Here is a 20474-nt window from a genome sequence, read left to right as displayed (position 1 = left end):
ACAGAGGCCTGGTAGAAGAAAGTATTATCTGTTAATTAAATCTGCTTTTCCGTTCCCGTCCGTTCTCTGACGATGTTGCCAATACCCAGCTGCTTGGGGAGTTTGTTGAGAATTGCAACTCTCTGACAGGCCTGTGAGAAGCAGCCACACTTAGCGAAGGCTAGGCCGCGTGGGTTTAAGGCGATAGCACACCCCACAAGAGTCCCGAGAGAGTGACGACAAACAACAACCTACGGTGGCGACGCTGCTCGACCCCGATCAGTCTTATCGAGACCCTTGCGCAGAGGGTCTAGAGGAGTTTTGAGGGCAGATCAAGAGTTGGGTTATTTGGTTCCCGATTGGATCGGAATGTACCGCTAGAGGTTATTTACTTGTCCCCATCCCCTGTGGTCTTCTCTGTGTGTGTGTGGGAGTTTAGGCAATGTAAGAACGCTTTTGTTTTGGTTGTATGCCCTCATCCATAATATTTATACTCCCTGGCCCGCAGTAAAGTATTAGTTTGTTTTTCACCCACCACAGAAGTTGTGCAATATCTTCCGAACGAAATTCCAAAACCCATCCACTTCCAGGCTGAGATACGACACTCTCAAGCTCGTTTGTGTTCTTCGCTCTCGGGAGAATTTTGGGTTGCGTTCTTTTTATGGTTCACGTCTGGGTCCACACACATACCGAGCGATAGGGAGGCTTTCTATAAATATCGAAAGTTTATGGGCAGCAGTAAAAACGGAAAGAACAAATTTGGCCCTTGCTTCCGATGGCACTTCCGAACTGGTTCGTTCCGTTCGTTTTCTTTTCCTTTCAAATCCTTCTTATCTTTGGAGTTCCTCACTGTCTTGGCCTTCAAAAAAATCATCAGCATCAACCCATTTTGCTGAAAATCCTGGGAGTAGCTTCGTTATTTGTATCCTTCCCGTTGACGCCGTCCAGTTCCAAGTTGTCACCGGAGGTTCGTTGGAGCTTCTCACCCACCCGACAAAGCGAGCGTTGGAGAGTTTCGTCCGTCTTTGCTAACGAACCTCAACCGTCGGACGTCGGGGTGAAACTTTGTCGGAAATGAGGCCCGTAATTAGAATTCGTTCAAAGTTCGTTTGGCTCAAAAACTCATCCAGCCCGGTTACCCGGGTAAGGGAAGCGCACAAGCCGAACGACGTCCTCCAAAACAATACAATGAAGACGCAGAGTATAAATAAAAGGCCTCCACACCCTATCCGCACTAATGCCCGGATGGTTCGCGTCGAAAAACAGCGAAAGGATGAAAGTTTAGCTCCCACCACTATTGGGGTGATGTGCCTCCCACGCCGGTGAAAGAGTTACGCACGCCGGTGGCGCTTCCGGACCTCCGCCACCGGTTCGCTTTCGCTTTCTGATTCTGATTAATTAATTTCGCTGTGGATGGAATTTTTCAGCCCGTGAAGCGGAAGATCGAACACAAAATTGACAACTTCATCACAACGCGGCCGGGCGGACCTTGGGAACTGATTGAAATTTGCCGCGCCTGGAAGGCCAGCTACATAACCTTCGCTTGCGCACACACACACACCAGTGAAAGGGAAGCGCGAAATCGAAGAAAGCACACCGAAGGCCCGTTTGAAGTCGTCACTCACACGCTCGATTGGTCGCTCTCGCGTGATCGATCGGTCTCGAAAATGGGGTGCAAAATTGAGGGTCCTCCTCGCGCCTGGTACCGGTGGCAAACTTCAGCTTCGAAAGTCACTTGAAGTACTTGAGGAATGTTCGATTTTTTTGCCCCTCTCTTTTACTGCAAGTCACGATTGTCTTATTAGCCCTTTTTCTGAATATGCGCACACTCGCGTAGGTAGGGAAATTGTCGATCCACACGACCCAGTATGGACAATCGGTCCAACATAGCGTGTTCTTTCGCTCTCCCTCCCTCTCAAGTGGCCGCTCCAGGGGAGGTCGCAGAACGGTAATTGTGTTCAAGTGACACGGCTAACTGGCGTGCTGGGCGCGCGGACACCATCATGCACGGGGTCGTGTAAACAGGCATGCGGTAAGTGTACGAACCAGCCAGCCGACAAGCAACACACAATCTGGCAAATGAGTGGTGTAATTATGCTTTCTTTTCCCCCTTCTGCCTGCTGCTACTATTCGCCTTTTCCTCGGACGATCGCAGAAGAAGAACATCAGGAAGAAAAAAAAACGGAGGTTATGTCTGTGAGTCGGTCACCACCATCACCACCATCATAAGGAAGCCGCGCGTACTAAGCGAATTGTTTAATTTTAATTTAGATTTCATTATTTGATAGAACGCAACAAAAGGGAGTGCCCCCATGCGGTTTTTGCCTCGGCTGCTGAGCGGTACGGGACCCACGTACGGGACCCCGACCGAGGATCTTCAACCGTTTAAGACCGAAGTCGTTAGTACCTCCGCTTCCCGAATGCGACTGCAGACGGTTTAAGAAGCATAAGAAAAAAACCCATTGGAAGTACGTCCGGAGGTTTGGCGGATGAAATATGAACTCCCATATGTGTGTGAAGTTTGCTTCCCTAGAGGTCAGCTCGGTTGTTTACGTCTGTTTTTTGCCCAACAACTTACCGAAAACCTTTTGCTTGCTTGCTCGCTTTGTTGGAGCTGGAGCAAACACCGACCGGGATGAGTATGGGTAATAAATTTATGCTACCTCATGCACCCGCACTCACACCATAATTCCTTGGGGTTCCTTGAGAGCGTTTCTGCACCGTCGCTCACTTGTACATTCACAGCTGGTCATCATTTGTTACCTCAGTTGTTGAGGTGCTCCAGTATTTCTCATTTTTTGTGTCTAGCTGTGTATTACTTTTTGTGTTGCTGTGCTGTTTGTTCCTGGCATCGAATTCATTACAGAGCGGAAGCAGCGTGGCTAAACCTGCGGCATGTTGCACATACTGCGGCCCAAAAAAACCCCGAACTCAGACGGCAAGACTGCAAGTACACACTGCAGATGTTGCGCCGTCTGTAGAAGACGTGTCTTGTTTCCTCGTCCGCTCATCGTTGACCTAACTGCGGACGAGGAAACTCTTTGATATCTACAAGCAGCAGCAGCAGTTGGTGAGTTTGTTCAGGGTGCGATGTTCTACACACTCCAGGAAACAAAAACCATACTCTTCCTCAAGTCTTTACTCATCCAAAAGCATTTGATTGCATGTTCACACTTGCTGACCCATACACGGCATAAGCCTTCGAAGCCCAGAATTGGATCAAGCGGTGGTGGGCGTAATGACGCTGACCGTCCAAGGTGAGACTGGCTCACACATTAGCGGCAATCAAAAATGGTAAAATTCTCGACAGAAATGCGTCCCCCATTCGTCATTCATCAAGTCCACGGCGGGGCCAGCGCGTGGAGCTCCAAAAAACGCGATTCACACTGCCCACTGGTCTGGGTCTTGTGGGTCTTCTGACATAGCACCTTTCGGTAATGGAGATTTTAGCTAATAGCCTATTAATATAAACGATCATCAACGTGCTGCCCGGGTACCTTGTGCCCCTAGTCGCCTTCAGTTTCTCTCTCTCTCTCCCTTTGGTTGAACCCACAATCCACTCAGTTTGACGTCGGTCTGGCCTGCCAAGCACACGGTCGCAAACCGGGCCGAGACGGATCATAATTTTCGATAGCAGCTACCACCTGGAGCGGTGGTAAAGCCCACACGCTCCGGCAGTGAGCTCGTCTGTGTTGAACTGTTGGAGCTAGCCGTGGGTCGATGCTGGTGCTGTTTCACACGCGAATGAACCTGCTACGAGGCACACTCGTTGGCTAGAAGTTTTACAGTCGATAAGCGAAAATGTACTAGCAACTTTTAGCTGGAAACATCAAGATAGTACTTGGAAGACACAATTTGGACGCTTCACTCCCCTTCTTTGCAGTTACCCGGACAGCCAGTTTTACGATCGAACCGGCGGAAATGGTCAACCTTTGGCACTTGATGGGAGCTTCAAAATCAATCGCTTGCGGCGAAACGGATATCACTCGGAAAAGACCCGAGCGCGCGTCTTCGGAGCGTCACAACAAGATTGACATCTTGAGAACTAAAACAATAAAAGAAAGGACGGTTGCAAGAACTGGAATGTGCTGCGGCAAGTTTAGCCTCCAGTGACGCAGGAGAAAACGCACGCCAAAGAACCAAACAAAAGCAATAATCGTAAGTTTGTTCCCAAGTTTGATTACATTTAGTTTGCCCAGCCGGGCTTTGCGGGCGCCCACAAGAAGCTTGCGACTCAGGCAGTGACCGTCATCGATCGTATTGATCGACAACTTTGCTGCTTTGGCTTTAATAGTCGCTCATAGTTGACGGGAGTTTATCTAATTAGTGACCGAGCTGGAGAGACATGAGGACCTTCGCGGTACGGAGCTTTCGAGCAGATAACGATGGTGACTTTTTGTTCGGACTTCAGCGTTGACCGCGGTACAAACTTTGGCTCCCCACATAAGTGCACGCAACTCTTGGAAAAAAAACAAGCAGACAAGACCGATCAGCATTTTATTGAGCTAGCGCAGGAAATAGGCGAGTGGATTGTAAAACTTTTCCCGCCCAACCTCGGTCTAACGATGCGCTTCAGTGGACGAGCGGTACGTAATTTGATGTATTCTTGGAAATCGACCGGCCTGGTAATGAAGTGGCCCGGGCGCCGAAAGAACCGGGCAGGGAGAGAAATAAAAATTAATTTAACAAGCTACCAGTTCAACCAAACACGGTGACAGTTTTTGACGCAAAGTTGGGCAGAGTTTTCGGGACACTGGTGCCTGAGTGAAAGCGGGAAGCTAATTTGCCATTAAAATCTAATTTCGGTACAATATTTCGGTTGAAATAACTTTAATTAGAGTCAATCACGCCTCGCTCTCTCCACAGTCTGCTGCTTTTACAACAAGGATGCGTCCCAAGTACAGAGGGCTCTCTCGCTGGATGCTGCCCACGGACACGTATTCTCACGTTTGCCCCATCAGCTCGGTGAATAGATGGGATAAATTGTCTTCCTATTATCATTGTTGCCACATCGTGGCAGCGGCAGGAACAAACGTTTTGGACGAGGGTAATGTTTTGCCCGGTTCGTTACCAAAAAACCCCCCCTACCGTGCATGTGAACGAGCACGCTTCCTTCCAACTCTCCGGGGCAGCAAACAACGATGGCCCCAAACTAATCTTCTTACTTGCAGCCAGCACCCGGGTGCGCAGCAGTGTCATCAGTGAAAAGCGAAACATAATCTGCCGGCGGGCACAAACCGACCTACAGCCGTCCTTGCAGTGCTCGCTCCAAGAAAACCCAAGGCAGCAGCAGCAGCAGCAGCAGTAGAAGAAGATAGCGTCGACCGGAACTTCCCAGCCCGTGCCGGGACACGCTTCACCCCAGGAGCGAAAGTTTTTACGATATTTAGTATTAATATAAATTGATGATTGTAAAGATAATAAACAATGGCATTATTTGACGTTTGCCGGCGCACGTCCTTGCCGGATGGCCTGGCAGGGCCAACGAGACGACGCAGAGGGTCCGTAAGACACCAGAGCAAGCAGCAGCGGTGAAAAGAAAATGAGATCTTACTTTTTATCTTCACTCGCTACACGAAGGATCTCTACCAACCAACGCAAGATGCGTTATGCGTAAGATAGTGCGTGTGGCACCCGGGCGGAGAAGGCTGGGTGGCATTTTCATTGCTTCACGGCGGAGGATAGAGGGCCATTTTCAGGCACGCATCAAATTAGGCGTGCACGGTGGTGTAATAAAAATCATCGATTCCAACGCAAACCAAGGCCACCGTGGTGCTGCGCTGGAGCTGTTTCAATGTTGTTTGCGGTTACGGTGAAGTTTCGGAACGTTTTGGAGAACTGAAGCATGCAGAATAGTGGTACGTGTCGAATGATTGGAAGAAAACAAACCACTCACAATTACCTTTGGACGTTTTTTTGGAGTAAACAAACCATCGCAAGCCTGCAATGCCTGTTAAGAAACGATCAGTTTTTTGATATCATATCCACTGCTGGAAGCGATATCGTTACAGCCCACTGCTTGAAATTCATTGCTGTATCATGATGATGGGAAGCTCAGAAGATTGAGATATTTGTTTGCTGTGCACCTTCTGATATTCGTTTTGATGGCTCTTACATGCTTATTTTGGCATAACAAACCAACTTCTCAAAACTACAAGAACCACATCAACCTCACGGAAGTTCGTGTTTTTTTTTGCGTCGGCTTATTAAACCTGTAATCAATGAGGACAGGAAATTGAGTCGCCTGTCATGTAACATCGTGTAAGGAGAGGCCAACAAAAAAAGAACAAAAATCTCCATCTGCAAGAATCATAACACGATGGCGTTATTTTTTATTCAAGTACAAAAACAACACCACCACACATGAAGCGAAAGACGCACAAAGCCAACACGAACACACATACAAAACCGTCCATTAATCAGGCGATCTCTTTACCCCTACACTGTAACGACCGGGTACTGGGGAACGCGCGCGCGCTCGCGTAAACATGCGGCTAATTGATTTATACATCGTAAAACGTCAGTTAATTGACACTTTCCGCAAGTACCCGTAGGGGGCGTCACCGTAGTCGTCGCTGATGCCGGCATCGGCATCGTAGTGTAATCGATTGCGATCATCGACATCGGATGTAAAGAAAGAGGCATGCAAAAGCCAAAGAGTGTCGCCTAAAGCCTTTCCAGGGGAACGGTAGCGATGCCTGTACGATAAATCAAATCGCACACACATCAATTATCAATTTACATCAATTATCTTGGGGCGTTAGCGTTATGTGTGCTTGTCGACTGCATGAGGTGTGACACAACCATGCAGAACACCGCAGCTTCCGTGGGGAGTTTAGTGCAGGAGGCCTTCTGGAGATCGAGAAGCAGAAGTTCAGGTTGCTGCTGCAGTCAGCTGTCAAATGTCAAACGTTTGTCTGGATTTTCCGGAGGACCAACACTGTTGTCCCAGGAACTCTCCCGGGAGGTTCGCCCGCTAGTCTTCCCGGAAAGTGAAACGTTAAACACACACATTTTCCACCAATAATGAAGCCTCGCCCGAACGCCTGGAGGCAGGGAGAACCCCTTATCCAGAAAAAGGGCGAAGCAAAAAAAAAAAACAGCCGTGGCCCTCGTGAACCAAATATTAGAGGAACGAACACCGAAATTGAAGGAAACCCTTGACATGTTTAGCCGCTAATGAACTACAATGGGATGTATTCAATCATTTTCACTCTGACAGATTTTTAAATGTCCGTAAATGTACATTTTGTTTCGTGTTGTGCTGTGGATCTTTGTTCCTCTCTTTCCCTGGTTCCTACTCTTTTTTGTGTTGTTCATAATCTTGTACACTTTGCACCAACTAATGGCTGTGGCATGGTGCGGTGTCCCGCATGTTCGTTACGCCCGGGACCGGGCTCGGGAAGTTTCAGGGGCCTGGTTGCGCGCTCCTCTGATGATCCCTCCAGAAGATCTTTGGACAACAGACAGCCCGAAAAAAAGAAAGAAGCAACCACAACGTTTGTTCCTTGTTGCTGAATCGTGTTGTGAATGTGTGTTGCTTGTTTATCTCCCGTCTTCTTTGTGATTCTTTCAGATACGTCACACCGTAAGCGGGACACGGTTGTGTAGAGTTCATCCAGGGCAGCATCACTGGATATATCCCTTGCAACCCTGAATCAAACATACACACACACGCTGGACACTTGGACACTGGAGAAGAAGATAAATGATTCGTGAGCTAAAAAGGGAGATTAGACCCGTCCTCTTGGTCGCAGTCCTCTTGGCGTCCCAAAAGTAACGTAGATAGATTAGTGGGTTCTCTTCTCCCGAAGACAGAGCTCACTCGCAGGGTTCGGGTTCTTACCGCTTTGCCTACACATACAGTAGACGCCCGTGTGATGAAGGGGTTTTGCTCGCTTGTGTCGAATCCTCTTGCCGAAAAAATCATCCCCTCGGCATTCCCGAGAGACCGTCCGCCGTCCCGCACAACACAACCCTGCTCTCTGTGTGTCTGTGTCAAATTTAATGAAGTATGAATTGATCCATCATTTTTCCTGCTTTATGGATTTAGCTGCTAGCCTTGCCTGCTTCACACTCGCTCCTTGCGTGTGCCCGAAATGATCCATAATTAAGTGAGCCACACGGCGTGTGTGTGTTGCAGCGCTTTAACAGAATCATTATCGATCGATGTGTTTGGCCGGTTGGCCTGTTCTGAACAGTTTCTGTACAGCCGCCCATTTTGGTCATGGGAAAACCGAGCTAAAGCGCCGTGTAAATAAGCCAGCATCCAGTACTGTAACACCGGCTCGATTGCAACCGAAGCAAACCCGCGCCCGGGTTGACATTCAAACTGATTGATCGTTTATTCATACGGCGTCACCTCCAATCGTGCGTTATGTGTGCCGGTGGTGTTTGTCGTTTTCTTAGGTTTCTGTTTTCGACTTTATCGATACCGGGTCTTGCCTTGCCGGTGGGTAAAAGACGAGGGGCGTGTTGGGTATTTTGATGAATGAATGAAGCATAAGAATGTTGGCACCGCGAGTAAAGAATGGGCCAAGCTACTCCCTAACGAAGACTCTCTCCTAGCAAACTAATTAACGGAGGAGGAGCTGTTTTTTTCGAGATTTTTACCCGACCCCAGGAGAAGCGTGTGCGGAGAGCATTCTGACGCCTCGCTCGTGAATCGTGTTTGACCTTTAACCCTTTTTGGCAGGTTCCATTGGCACAGCACACATGTGAACACTCATTCCTCTGGAAAACATATAATTCCACCCACTCGCGACTCTCAATGTCGACGGGCCGCAACGGAGCATCGAACAAAACGTGTTCCTTCCTCGCAGCATGATATGTTCTTCCAGTCGTCCCGGTGTAGATAAACCCGTGCGTGAGGTTTAGTTTCCAGAGAGATCCCCGAAGCAAAAAAAGGGTCTCGGCCAAGTAGGCGGGAATGCTTGGGCGCACTGTGACCATCCCACCGCACCGTATCGTGTGGCTTCGATAGGCTGGGAGATGTATTTTTTAATGTTTGCTCCCTTTCAACTCCAAACCTCCAAACCAAACGAAACCCGACGAACGCGTTCGAGGATAAAATGCGTTATTAATGATGGTTCGATTTCTCGCATGTGTGGGCCGCACCCGGGTCCAATCTTGATGGAGGTTTCATCATAATTTTATGCTGCAATGGGTTTTAAGGCTCTCTCAGTCTGTCGCTTATTCTCCAATCCTTTGTCTTTGCTGCAGTTTGTTCACATGTTTTGGGCAGGAAAAGCACAACCACTGAATCGCCCCGTGCGAAAACCACCGTTTACAGCAAGTTACGCCTGGTTTTGACAGTCGTAAAACCACAACGAAATCTGCACGCATCTTCCGAATGCCCAAAGGGAAAGCCAGCGGGGCCAATTTCTTGCGCTCCGTTGGAGCGCTTCATCGTGCCTCGATTTGATGCATACGATTGTGTCACAAAGATACGCCAGATTTGATGTGCGGAGATCGGGGGACCCAGGGCCCAGCGAGCGGGACCAAACGTTGCCATGGGACGGCCCCGGATCGGTGTGCGAAGATGCGGCGCACCCGAGCGTGAAAACTGCATTCCATAAGCTCTGCGTGGTGTGGGTGGCAGAAAGAGTTCTGCCTTGACACAGCCCAGACCCCAGACCAGCCAGTCACCGTCGGCCGTCACCATGGGGACAAATAGTCCGAAGCTATTTTGCAAACGGCTCTAATCAAAACTCGCTCGAGCAGAAAACTCTTCTCGAACTCCGTCCTTTCGGCGTTGTCGGCGTCGTCGTCGTCGTCGTCCGGGGCGATAATTAAAGGGCCACGGGGTAAAGCATTTTCCCCAAATGGGGTTGCGCATTAGCAGCCGCCTGTGCTGTTTCCATCGCTCGTCTGCCACCGATGAGGAGCAGCACGAGCAGGTTCCGGAGCGAAGACGTTCCCACAAAAACCAATGGCTGGAAGCAGGGAAACCTTTTTTCCACATTTTCTGCTAGCATCACTGGATTTCAGTTCGCCGGTGCTAGAAGTTGCGGCTTCACGCCGGTGCGAGAAGTTTTGTACCCGGGATCCTGTGTGTTTATACACGGTCGAGTTGATGTTTATGTGCAGCAAAATGGTAGAAATCAAGGCAAATCCTGAGGCACATTTGAAAGGCATCTGGTGGACAAAAACTAGTTATCTTGAAGCTGATAACACCAAGGTTTTTTGTGGTGATGGGGAAATGCGAACATTCGTGTTTTAACTTTAGACACTAAAGCTTCCTATTTTGACTTTGGAGCTGTATTTTTACAGGACTTTAGGACTTAAGAGTTGACCCTAGGTTTAAGACACCAAAGTTGATCTAACCAGGATATTGGGTCAGGGTTCAGGTCTTGATGAAACCACCGAAGCTCATTGGTCACACAGTGAACCTTGGGAGAAAGAAAACCCCCAAAAAAGTTTCCAATAAAACACTAACCTAGTTTGTATGCGTTACATGCGTTCTAGTAGCTCCAAAATTCCAAGATCCCACCAATAAAGGCAAAAAACATCCATTCCACTCTATAAAAGCCATGTTTTAACTCCCTCAACTTCAACACAGCCAGCCAAGCGCTAGCGAAGGGAGATTTAGTATTGTGCTCACACGAAAATTCTGGAGAGCTGCATCCAACACTGGCAGCTCTGGGGCCTGGTCGCGCTACCGTAATTGCGGAATGCCTCCGGAATCGCCGGGCACGTCGCTAGTACGCAAACGGTTTTTGATATTTGAACTGTGTGTAATTGAAATGGCAGGAGGGATTTCTGCCCATCCCTGCCCGACCATACATTGTCCAGTGCTCGGTTGCATTGTGTGGATGTGCGGGGCTTACGACCAGTTCTGGCAGAGCGCGTTCGCTCCGGGGCTAGAAACATCCATCGTTCGAGGGCTTGTTTTCTTTCTTTTTTTGTATTGTTGTTCGCTTCAACTCCACCCGGATGCACCGACAAAGGTCCTGCGAGCGAAAACCAACGCCAGCTGGTAGCCTGGATGTGTGGGTGTGCTTTTTTCCACTCCCAGCCGCCGCCCGATTTTCTGAAGCTTCTCACGAATCGTAAAAAATTACTGAACCGAAAACAGCACTCTCCGCCACTCGCACTCCACGTCCGCTTTTCACGAGCACAAAAATTTGCTTTGTGGATTTTTCCACCACCTTTTCTGCCATGGCAACACACGCAGCGGGAAGCTTTTGCTGCAGCAACGTTATTGGGGTTGCGGGGCTTCGGTCCAGTCCAGAGCGCGCTTGATCTCACTTTTTCATTTACTTTGTACGTTTGGACGAAATGTTTGCACTGGCGCCCTACCAACCGGAGCAAGGCTCCGGATAGGAGCCTTAGCAACAAAAGAGACCGCTTCTGTCAAAGTGAAAAACAACACAACATTCGCGCATACAGGCGGGGAAACCCCAGTCCAATGGCGCATTACAACGATTGGTGCTGCTGCTCCCGCGAACGTCCGGGGGAACCTTAATTTTTGTATTTTTGTCTGAAGTCAGTCAGCGAGCGCAACTGGGTGCCGGTACTGCCTGGGTGCTATAACCATAACAACAACAGCAGGAGCAGCAGCATCGTTGCACAATGTTCTCCTGAGTGCAACAACAGCACGAACAAAATGCTCCTTCTCTGCTGACTTCATCGTTTTCTCGCTCACGATGCACTTCACAGTAAACGGAAAAGATCAAGCAGGATCCTTCTGCAAATCGAGCCAGGGAACTCTGTGTGGACCTGTGTGTGTATGCGTTTGTTTGAGAAATTACGAAATTTTCCAACCTTCTGCGGAGAGGTGGAGTGAGCAACGTTTTTCCCTTTGAAGATGGTTTCGTGAGGGCATCGTCGTGTACAGTTTCGGGAGTTTCTAGACGGCTGTGTGCTTCTTGCACATCGAAAGCGTATTTTTTGCAGTGATTTTTCCTTCGCAGAGACTGGGACCTCCCGGGAAGATTGGATCTTTTGAAGCGCTTAAAGAGGCGCGAAATTTGTCGCACTTCGTTAGCTGCGATACGTTGTGCAGCGGAGAAGCCCTGCAGGGCACCTCTCAAGCCGGAAGAGGTCAACGAGTAGTTTAACGTTGTTTTTTCCTCCCTCCTAAGTGGGAAGCAAGCAAGATTCTGTGGAGGTTGGATTTCGAGTAGACGTTACCCTGACGGTCGAGTGTTGCGCGGCAATCATTAAAACAAGATCCGAAAAATCCTCTAAAGCTTCGCTTTGATGTGTGTGCCTCGTTACGACCAAGCTGAGATGCTTCCTGCAAGAAAGCGGAACCTGTCCCGCAAGACATATGGGTGCCTGTAGGAAAAGCAGAATGAGCCATGGAAGTTTTGCTATATTTCTTCTTTTTCTCACTAGGCACACTTAAGAGGTCAAGAGAAAACGGCCCGACGCATCTTGAGAACTGGAGGGAGGTCAAAAGAGGAAAAACTTCTTGAGCAACCCGTCTCAAGAGAGCACGGGGACGGAACGCGTCAACAGCAGAAGTTGTGCCACACTAATGACCAACAAAATATCTGTGCCAGTTGTGCCGCACAGTTGAAATTTCCCCAGTCCCAAAGGGAATGAACCAACAAAGTTTAGGCCAGAAAAAAAAGCTTTACATTGTCCTGTCGATTTTCCCGGCGATAGTTTTGAGCGCGAAATACTGTGAATTCTTTCCGCGAAACATGTTCCACAAACAGCATTCAATCGGATGTGGGAGATTGCACGGAGTTAAGCAAAAAAACCCCTGCACGTAGTAACTACTGTTAGTATATAAATATACACTTTGCCTCGCACGTGTTTCCGTCTTTTGCTGTATTTTCCTCCACGAAAATCGGTGTAAAACCGCGGGCACATGTATTGGGAATGGTTCAGGAAGAGGAGCAATAAAGAAAAAAAGCGACATCAACCAAGAACACACCGGTGCTCGAAGGACGAACTTTTGCGCTTCCATCCGCTTGTTGACGCTACCAGCATCAATTGACGGTGGAATTGCCTGCCCGCCTGCGACCGTTGCTTAGTGAACGGGAAGCCAGGAGACATACACCAGCACTCTTCACCAAACCACCATTCAGCAGGGCATGAGGCGCATGAGAGGAGTGAGCTACTGAGGAAGAAAACGAGAAAACTTTGCCAAATATTTACTCCAACGTGGCCAACACAGGGCCCGCGTTGCGTTGATGCCACGTCTTTTTTTTTTCTTCTCTGCCCCGCGGTGCTTCCAGCGTCATCTGACGACGTTATGACGCTGTCGCGCTCTTCCAACTTCCAGCCATCATTTTCCGTACGGTTGCGTTTTGGAGTAGCAGCAGCAGCAGCAGTTTTCAAGTACACTGCCCCGAAATGGTTCGCCAACAATTTTCGGCCCCCTAAACCAGGATGAAGGAAGGAAGGACGACGCAAAACACAAACACAAAAAAATCATCTGTGGCATCGATTTCTTCCACTCACTTCCGCACTCAGTGTGTGTGGTGGGAGTAAGAAGTAGTACTAGTCGATGTAGACGAAAAACCACCCAAAACTTTCAACCAACAATTGAACATACACACACACACAGTGTAAGAATTGAGGCAAAGGAAAAATGCTGGCCAAGTTTTCGGGGTGGGAAGGTTGTCGGAAATGATTTACTGCACTTTGCTGGCAGCGGGTCCTGCCACAATCGATCTTCAGAGGTAGAGAGGAGGCAGCAAGCGGAAGCCCGGGAAGTGTGTGTGTCTAAGCTGGCAAAAGTTAGTACACATAAAACTTGGTACATGAACTGACGATGGTCTTTTTTTGGGGTTTTTTTTCGTATGCCTTCAGGGTGAAACCAAACTTGGAACATGATTGACGGAATGTTGGGAAAAAGGGAAGGACTGTTCTTTTTCTGCTACAATATTTTAAATCTATGGACTTGTTTGGGATAAAAACTGCTTAGTGATGCTGTCCAATCGTTCGTTTTGTATGTTCTGTTAGAAGGTTTAATTAAGCGAATTGACCAGTCACTGTGTCGTAAGAAGTAAAGTTAATATTGACAGCTCAATGCACAATATGAATGGAATGAAGTAAAAGGTTTTTAATTTAAGACTTTTTTTTGGAAAACAACTCTTTCCACACGTGTCACAGAAGTTAATACTACATAGTCCTACACACACAATACTACGCACCTTAACCAAACAAACAGGTACAGTGTCTAAATGCGTCCAATCCTTCCCAGAAGGATACCAGCTCGCTTTTAATCACACGTGGCTTAACGTTTTTCACGATCACACGCCCAGTTGTCCATCAAAAAGGCATCCGACAAATATGCAGTACAGGTCTGCACGATGGTCCCGAAAGCACCTGAAGCCACCAGGGTTATGTTAGAAAATAGCTTCTTAAGGTTCCTGCGAGCCTTCATCAAACTTTTACCCATGCGCACGAACCATTGGACGAATGATGCCCGCCAGGTTTGCACGCGATAATATATCCAGACTAGCGCACCACCGACCATTTTCCAATTTAATTATAATTATTCGATTAATCGATTCGATCGATTTCCTCTGTGGTGCTGGTGGTGGTGGTGCTTGGTGGATTAAACACGACACGGGAGTTTTGTGGCCACTGCAGCCGCCGTCGCCGCAGGGGGTTCAACGAGTTAGCTGGCTGTTGATTTGATTCCGGTGGCCCAGCCAGTTTTGACGCTCATTTCACTAAAAGCAATGCGATTTGTGGTAAAAACAGGATCCCCATAAACAGGCTACCAGTGTAAGCCACTCACACAGCGATGTTTAGAGGGTCCATAATGAATTGCACGATATTAAAATTACGTTTGATGGGTTTGACATTCGAAATAGGGAGATAAAAAGGGCTATGTGCGTGTTTAATTTTGTAATTGAATCGGCAAAGAGAGCGCACAGAATAAATATTATGCATCTGTTTAATTTAAAGGCAAACGAAATCAAAGCCACGGAAACAGTGCTCGCGCTAGAGCATTAAAGCAAGGTCCACAAACGGTGGTGAAGTCTCAGAGAGCCACCCCAATAAACATCACCATCTGGAACACGTTTACGATGACACTTTTGCCCTTTTTCCACTCGTTTTTTTTTCTTCTTTTTCGGCTGATTAGCCCATTCGGCGACAGAAATCGCGCCCTTCAAGGCCAGAAATCTTTAAAATGCTTTCTTTCACCAACGCAATTCAAACGCCCAATCAAAAAAAACGAACGACTGCTTCCGTCATCTGTTGCAAACAGATGGCAGTTAGTGTGACACCATAACAGACCCGACCCTTTTCCTTCGAATTTTTCGCGCCCCTGATTTGACCGACGCAAATAAATGTCGCGACGTGCGCGGTGTTTCGCAAAGCCGGGTAAGATGGGAATATTACTTTTTCTTCTTCTTCTTCTTTTTGTTGTTGTTAAGACGCACACCCTTCTCAAGTACAGGCTGATGACAACGCGCGTCACATTGAATTCCTTGCCTGAATAGGAGTGAAGGAGAGTTTTTCCCGCCACGCTTTGACTTTGTGGTTTTGGAGGATTTTGTTTGCGTTAAAGATTTGCTTTCCCATCATCGATTGATTTTTCCCAGTTTTCCGAGGAATAACACACATAAGCACACGTCGTTGCGCGTCCAAAGCAAACATTGCGCGACGAAGAAACTAACCACAAACGTGGATGCAGAAGGGGCCGCCTGTCAATGGCAAGTGCAGTCGCTAGTAATCGCTGCCGATTAGCAGCTGTTTTTTTTGCCGCCCACTTTACTTACCCTTGAAACGGAGGCTGAGGAAATGAGGCTGAGGAATTTCTCGGAGCAAAAGCAAAGGCTAACCCTCACGACACGCTCTCGTGTGAGTGTGATTGTCGCATGAGCAAACACGTTCACCGGGAGGCCACAAATCGTGCAATACTTATGCTGTGTGAGCAAAAACTTTCCATGCGCCGGAATTGAGACGCAAGCAAAAGGGAATAGCAATATTTGCTGGAGAAAATTTAATAAAAATCTGTACAAGTGCAATCGGAGTAGGAAACCCGGGAGGGGGAAACTAATTAATATTTCTTCTTTCCCCTAATGAATGTCAAACAAACAGTTCAAACGACGTCTTGGTCGGTGGGCGTAAGGAGTAATTTAAGATCATCCCTGCCTCTGCCCGTTGCTTGCCTGCCTGCATGCTTTTGCTTGATGGAAAATTTAACCCCCGCTAAACCCAGCCCCCACACTAATTGGGAAAAGGCTCAAAACGAATTTCGAATAAAAACACCCAAAAGCCCAGGAAGTGGCGTCTTTTGCCCGCCACATTGCGAAGATTTGCCACCCAAACCGACCGAAGAGAACAACAACATATGGCCGTGTCTGCCGTGAAAATATGACCCTTGGCGCATTGTGAAAACCGAGCAACGCCAAAATCGTTACTTCCCCCTCGGGGGAAAAATCAACAACAATAATTGGAAAGCAGCAAAAATCATGGCAGCTCGTTTGTTTCCTGCCCTTTCCCAGTGCGAGTGACGTAGGTGTGCGTGTGTGACACATTTTGGCACCTTTCGTTTGCTTGCTTGCTGGACCTCTTAATTTCCAAAATCGAAAACCGAGCGCGGCCGCAGGGGGGTTTTCGTGGCAGATTTTCACTTCACCGCAGGATTCCCGTTCCCGTAGGTGACAAACGATTCGTGGGGAGTTTTTTTGTATTGCTCACCACCATGTAACATTGACCCTCTTTGCACGCCCGGGGACCCGTCGGGGTTGGGTGAGTATGGGTAAATAGCAGTTTTATGTAAATTTTTTGTCACCGTGCCCCGACTACGCAGTGTCGCAGTGGGCAGTGAGAGCTGAAGTTTGGAAGAAAATTGAGTAGTCGAAAAAAGAAAAATAGAACAGCAAAAATGTATCCTTTATACCCACCGGGGACGGGGACGGGGACGAACAAAACCCAAGCAATACAATTCCAATGTGTACAAGGGTGGAGTCGTGTACGAGAGCAGGAAAACCACCGCCGAGGCCAGCCGAGGCGGCAGCAAAACGATTTAAAACATAAATTGTTTTAATTTTGGATTGATATGCAAATGATGCGTGGCGTGTTCGTGCGTTTCCCCGATCTTTCCTGAGGGGTTGTTGGTTGTCGAAATCGAACAAACTCGAAATCGTTATCCTCGAAAGGATGTGTGTGTGTGTGTGAGTGGTAAATTGCCCCGATGATGGTTTGTCCTAGGGGCACTGCCAGGATGCGTTCTTCGAGTTCTTCCCTCTTCTGCTCTGCCTTTTCTATTTTCAACGATCGTAAAAATTCAACTGCGTGTAGCAATATTAATGATATTATTATTTTATTCCACCATCATCTCTCTCACTCTCTCTTTCTCTTTCTCTCTCTCTCGTTCGCTCACTATCATCACATTACAGCAAACAAAAGGGGCGAGATGTGTTCCCCCTTTTAAAGGGGATAGCGTAAAAGCGACGCGTTTTTCCGACAACAAAAAAAGGGGAGAGAAGCTTACATCGTCAGTTGAGCCCACCGTCCACCTATGATGATGATGATGGCAATGAAAACTTATCCCACCGTGCACACAATTTCTTATCGATTTTTCCGCGAGCCGTGACCAACCATCAGCGAGGCGAACCAAAGCAAACGGAAGGAGGTTCATCTCATCGCCACTCGAGGGAGATTCGGGCCAGATTGGGAGCGATTGTGCGATAAGATTTATGGAAAACGTGCACACCCACATACACCGAGTTTGAGCTTTTGCACCCCGACGCTTTCCCTCGCTCCCTCGCGAGGCTTTCGAATAATAAAAAGCGATGTAATCGGGTTGTTTGGTGCTTCATCGGCAGTGCGAAGGTCCTAAATTGTTAGGACGCCAAAGTTCGCCAATTTCCCGACGGGGGAATTTTTCGGCGAAACGAGATTTTTCACTTTCACCCTCCCTCTGTCATACACACATCTTATTGTGTACAATTTTTCATTTCCATTTCATTCACTCGCACAGAGGGGGAAAGGACCGCGAATGGAAGAAAAAAAAAAAACAATGCGAACGGAATCTAGGCAAAGGGCAGACCTTTAAAACAGGACCTGTGTGTTGTATGTGCGTGTGTGTGTGTGTGTGTGTGTGCACGATTCTCCCGGGACGACTCTGGGTCGAGGCCTTTCCACATTTTTTCCGGCAACTCCGGTAGGAAAACCCCCGGCCACACGAAGGACGCACAAAGATGATAAATTGCAAAATTGTTTTCCCTGCAGAGAGAGAGAGACAGAGGGAGACAAAGAGAGAAAAACCCCCGAAATCCACCACCCGGGGGAAAAGGCGATGGAAATGCGCGGGATGCGAAAAGAAATGTGTGAAGTAAAATCAATTTCCAGCGGTCGATTCCACTGGGAGCTGATCTTCAGCCGGGCTCTGTTCTGCACATGGAGAGAACGGAGGGGCAGATGAAAACCCCCGCGATTACAACGACCAGGTTGTCTTCCCCCTCGTTGTCTCTCGGATGTTTGGTGCTGCTTCGAGTGTTTCGAGAGTGTATTTGTCATCACCTTTAACTTCATTATTTTTCCCGCCCGACAGACTTGCCCAGACTAATGACTTTTCCTCCGCGGTGAATGCGACGAACATGCGACGAGCAACGGAGCGAAATGTGGTTTCTGCCGATAGATTGGATTATCCTTTCGATCTTTCGTTGCGATTCCACGGCATGGCTGCAGCTTTTCCTGAGTGCAGTAAATACCGACAAGACCTGGTGCAGGTTGCAAGTGGTTTTTCATTTGTCGTTTCATTAAGACAGAGCAGGAAAGGCATTTTCTCCGTGCTCTGCTGGTGGTTAAAACGGGATGGGTCAATCAAGCTAAGAGTAATGTTTGTGGAGGGTTTTTTTTTTCATCGGAACGATTTAGTGCCAAATTAGTGTGTCGATTGGTGCTGAGAGGAAAAGCCTATTAGCTGCTTGCTGGGCAGACAGTAAGCGTTGTTAAATCCTATTTGCTGTTTGACGGCAAATTAATACATTGATCTGAACGGAAAGGAGTGTCTTAATAGGAAGTATTGTTTAGTCTAGCTATGATATGATAGGATTCTTAGATAATAGTCAAATATTGTTATAAAATTTTCTCATCAGAATATTGTTATTCTACAAGAAATGGTTTTAAAAGACATGATTTTGCAAATTATTTGTGTTGACATAAGTGGTAAAATTAATTTTAGCTTTTTTGTTTCTATCAAGCTACGCGTGTTATTCGTTATTGACAGGCGGGTGGCATCACTCATGCCGCTATTTAGCGCTAACTTGTTGACAGTAAAGCTAACCAAAGCAATAAGCCCGTAAATCAACACAGGAATCGAATTGGACGTTGCAATGCTGGCTGAAAACACCAGGTTAGTGGGAATAGGTAAAGCAAAACGGAGCAAAACAGAAAGCAAATACCAAAACAACAAAAATACGTGTAAAAGATAACCAAATTAAATAAACAGAAATAAAACAAATAAAAAATAATAACCTCGATTGGTGTGTTTGATGGCACCACGCAGGACACCGTTCTCGCGACACTCCATCGTAGCGCCGTATTCGTACGAGTTGTTCATTGCACCCGTGTGGGGTGTTGGTGATGGTGGGGCCTTGGGGGTACACTACTGCCTTCGTTGTTGCAGTAGCACCGTTGCAGCAGCAGCTCCGTTTGCCGGAATGCAGTACCGGTCCGTGCCGCCGCTCATTGGCACCGGGCCAACCACTTTACAAGCCACATCGGGAACCACCCAGTACTATGCTGTGCTGTGGGCTATGAGAAGGTTGGTGCAATTTTTCCTCCACACTGCAGCAGAAACTTTAAATTTCACTAGGTTTTTTTTATTAATTTTTATTGAGGCGTTTAACGCAACGCTAAAAAATCACGAAATAAATTCTTGATGAAAACACTTGTGCCTCCTATAAACACACACTAACACGAGCACACACACACGCGCAGGTTGTCAATTTTTCGGCTCCAACAATTCACAACCCCACGCGTTGATACACCTTTTATAGCACCGGGCACATTATAATAAAGCTTCTCATCAGCACTTTTTCACTTTTTCCAAAAAAGAACCAAAAATATACGCGCACACTCATACACTAACACAAACACACGCTGCGAGGATTAAAATGAAATGTGGAAAATGAAATTAAAATATTTTTGAATAATGCAAGGCACGAAACGGGGTAAAAAGCGAGTAACAGCAACAAAAACAACAAAAAAAGGTAAGATAAACCCTAAAACAGGCACGCACGGACGGTCGAGTATTGCAAAAAAAAAAACAAGCACGGAAGGAATAAAACGCAACGAGCAAAAATCGATGTTCGCGTAAACGTTAAAACGTGGAGAATGGGGTTTTTTGATTCACTTGAATGTGCAAAAGAATTCGTTCAAGGCAGGCGAAGGGATGCGGGAGAAAGGCACGAAAATCACACAAGTACACAGTTCGCCGGCACGCGGAAATGCTATTTTCATCCGATAAACCACACGGCCGTGCTTCGGGAGGGAATAAAAAAACAATTATTTCCCTTCTTTCCACACTCTCCACCAACCAACACATAGAAACACGCGCCTCGGTT

General features: G+C 47.5%; 1 protein-coding gene across 5 annotated transcripts in view; it reads right to left on the bottom strand.

Moving 5' to 3' along the window:
* LOC120903644 (teneurin-m) overlaps positions 1–20474 on the bottom strand; it is a 520615-nt gene that overhangs the window by 151149 nt on the left and 348992 nt on the right. For 2 of the 5 annotated variants that reach the window (XM_040313192.1, XM_040313193.1), the window contains exon 2: positions 19384–20010. The exons of the other annotated variants lie outside the window; for them this stretch is intronic. In XM_040313192.1, the coding sequence (XP_040169126.1) occupies positions 19384–19468 (85 nt within the window). In that variant the 5' untranslated portion in view covers positions 19469–20010. The remainder of the gene's footprint in view (positions 1–19383; positions 20011–20474) is intronic. 5 annotated transcript variants of the gene reach the window in all.

This window comes from Anopheles arabiensis, chromosome 3 (assembly GCF_016920715.1).
Source record: "Anopheles arabiensis isolate DONGOLA chromosome 3, AaraD3, whole genome shotgun sequence".
Classification (NCBI taxonomy): Eukaryota; Metazoa; Arthropoda; class Insecta; order Diptera; family Culicidae; genus Anopheles; species Anopheles arabiensis.
Note: the sequence above shows the minus strand (reverse complement) of the source record. Positions and strands in the feature narration are given on the sequence as shown.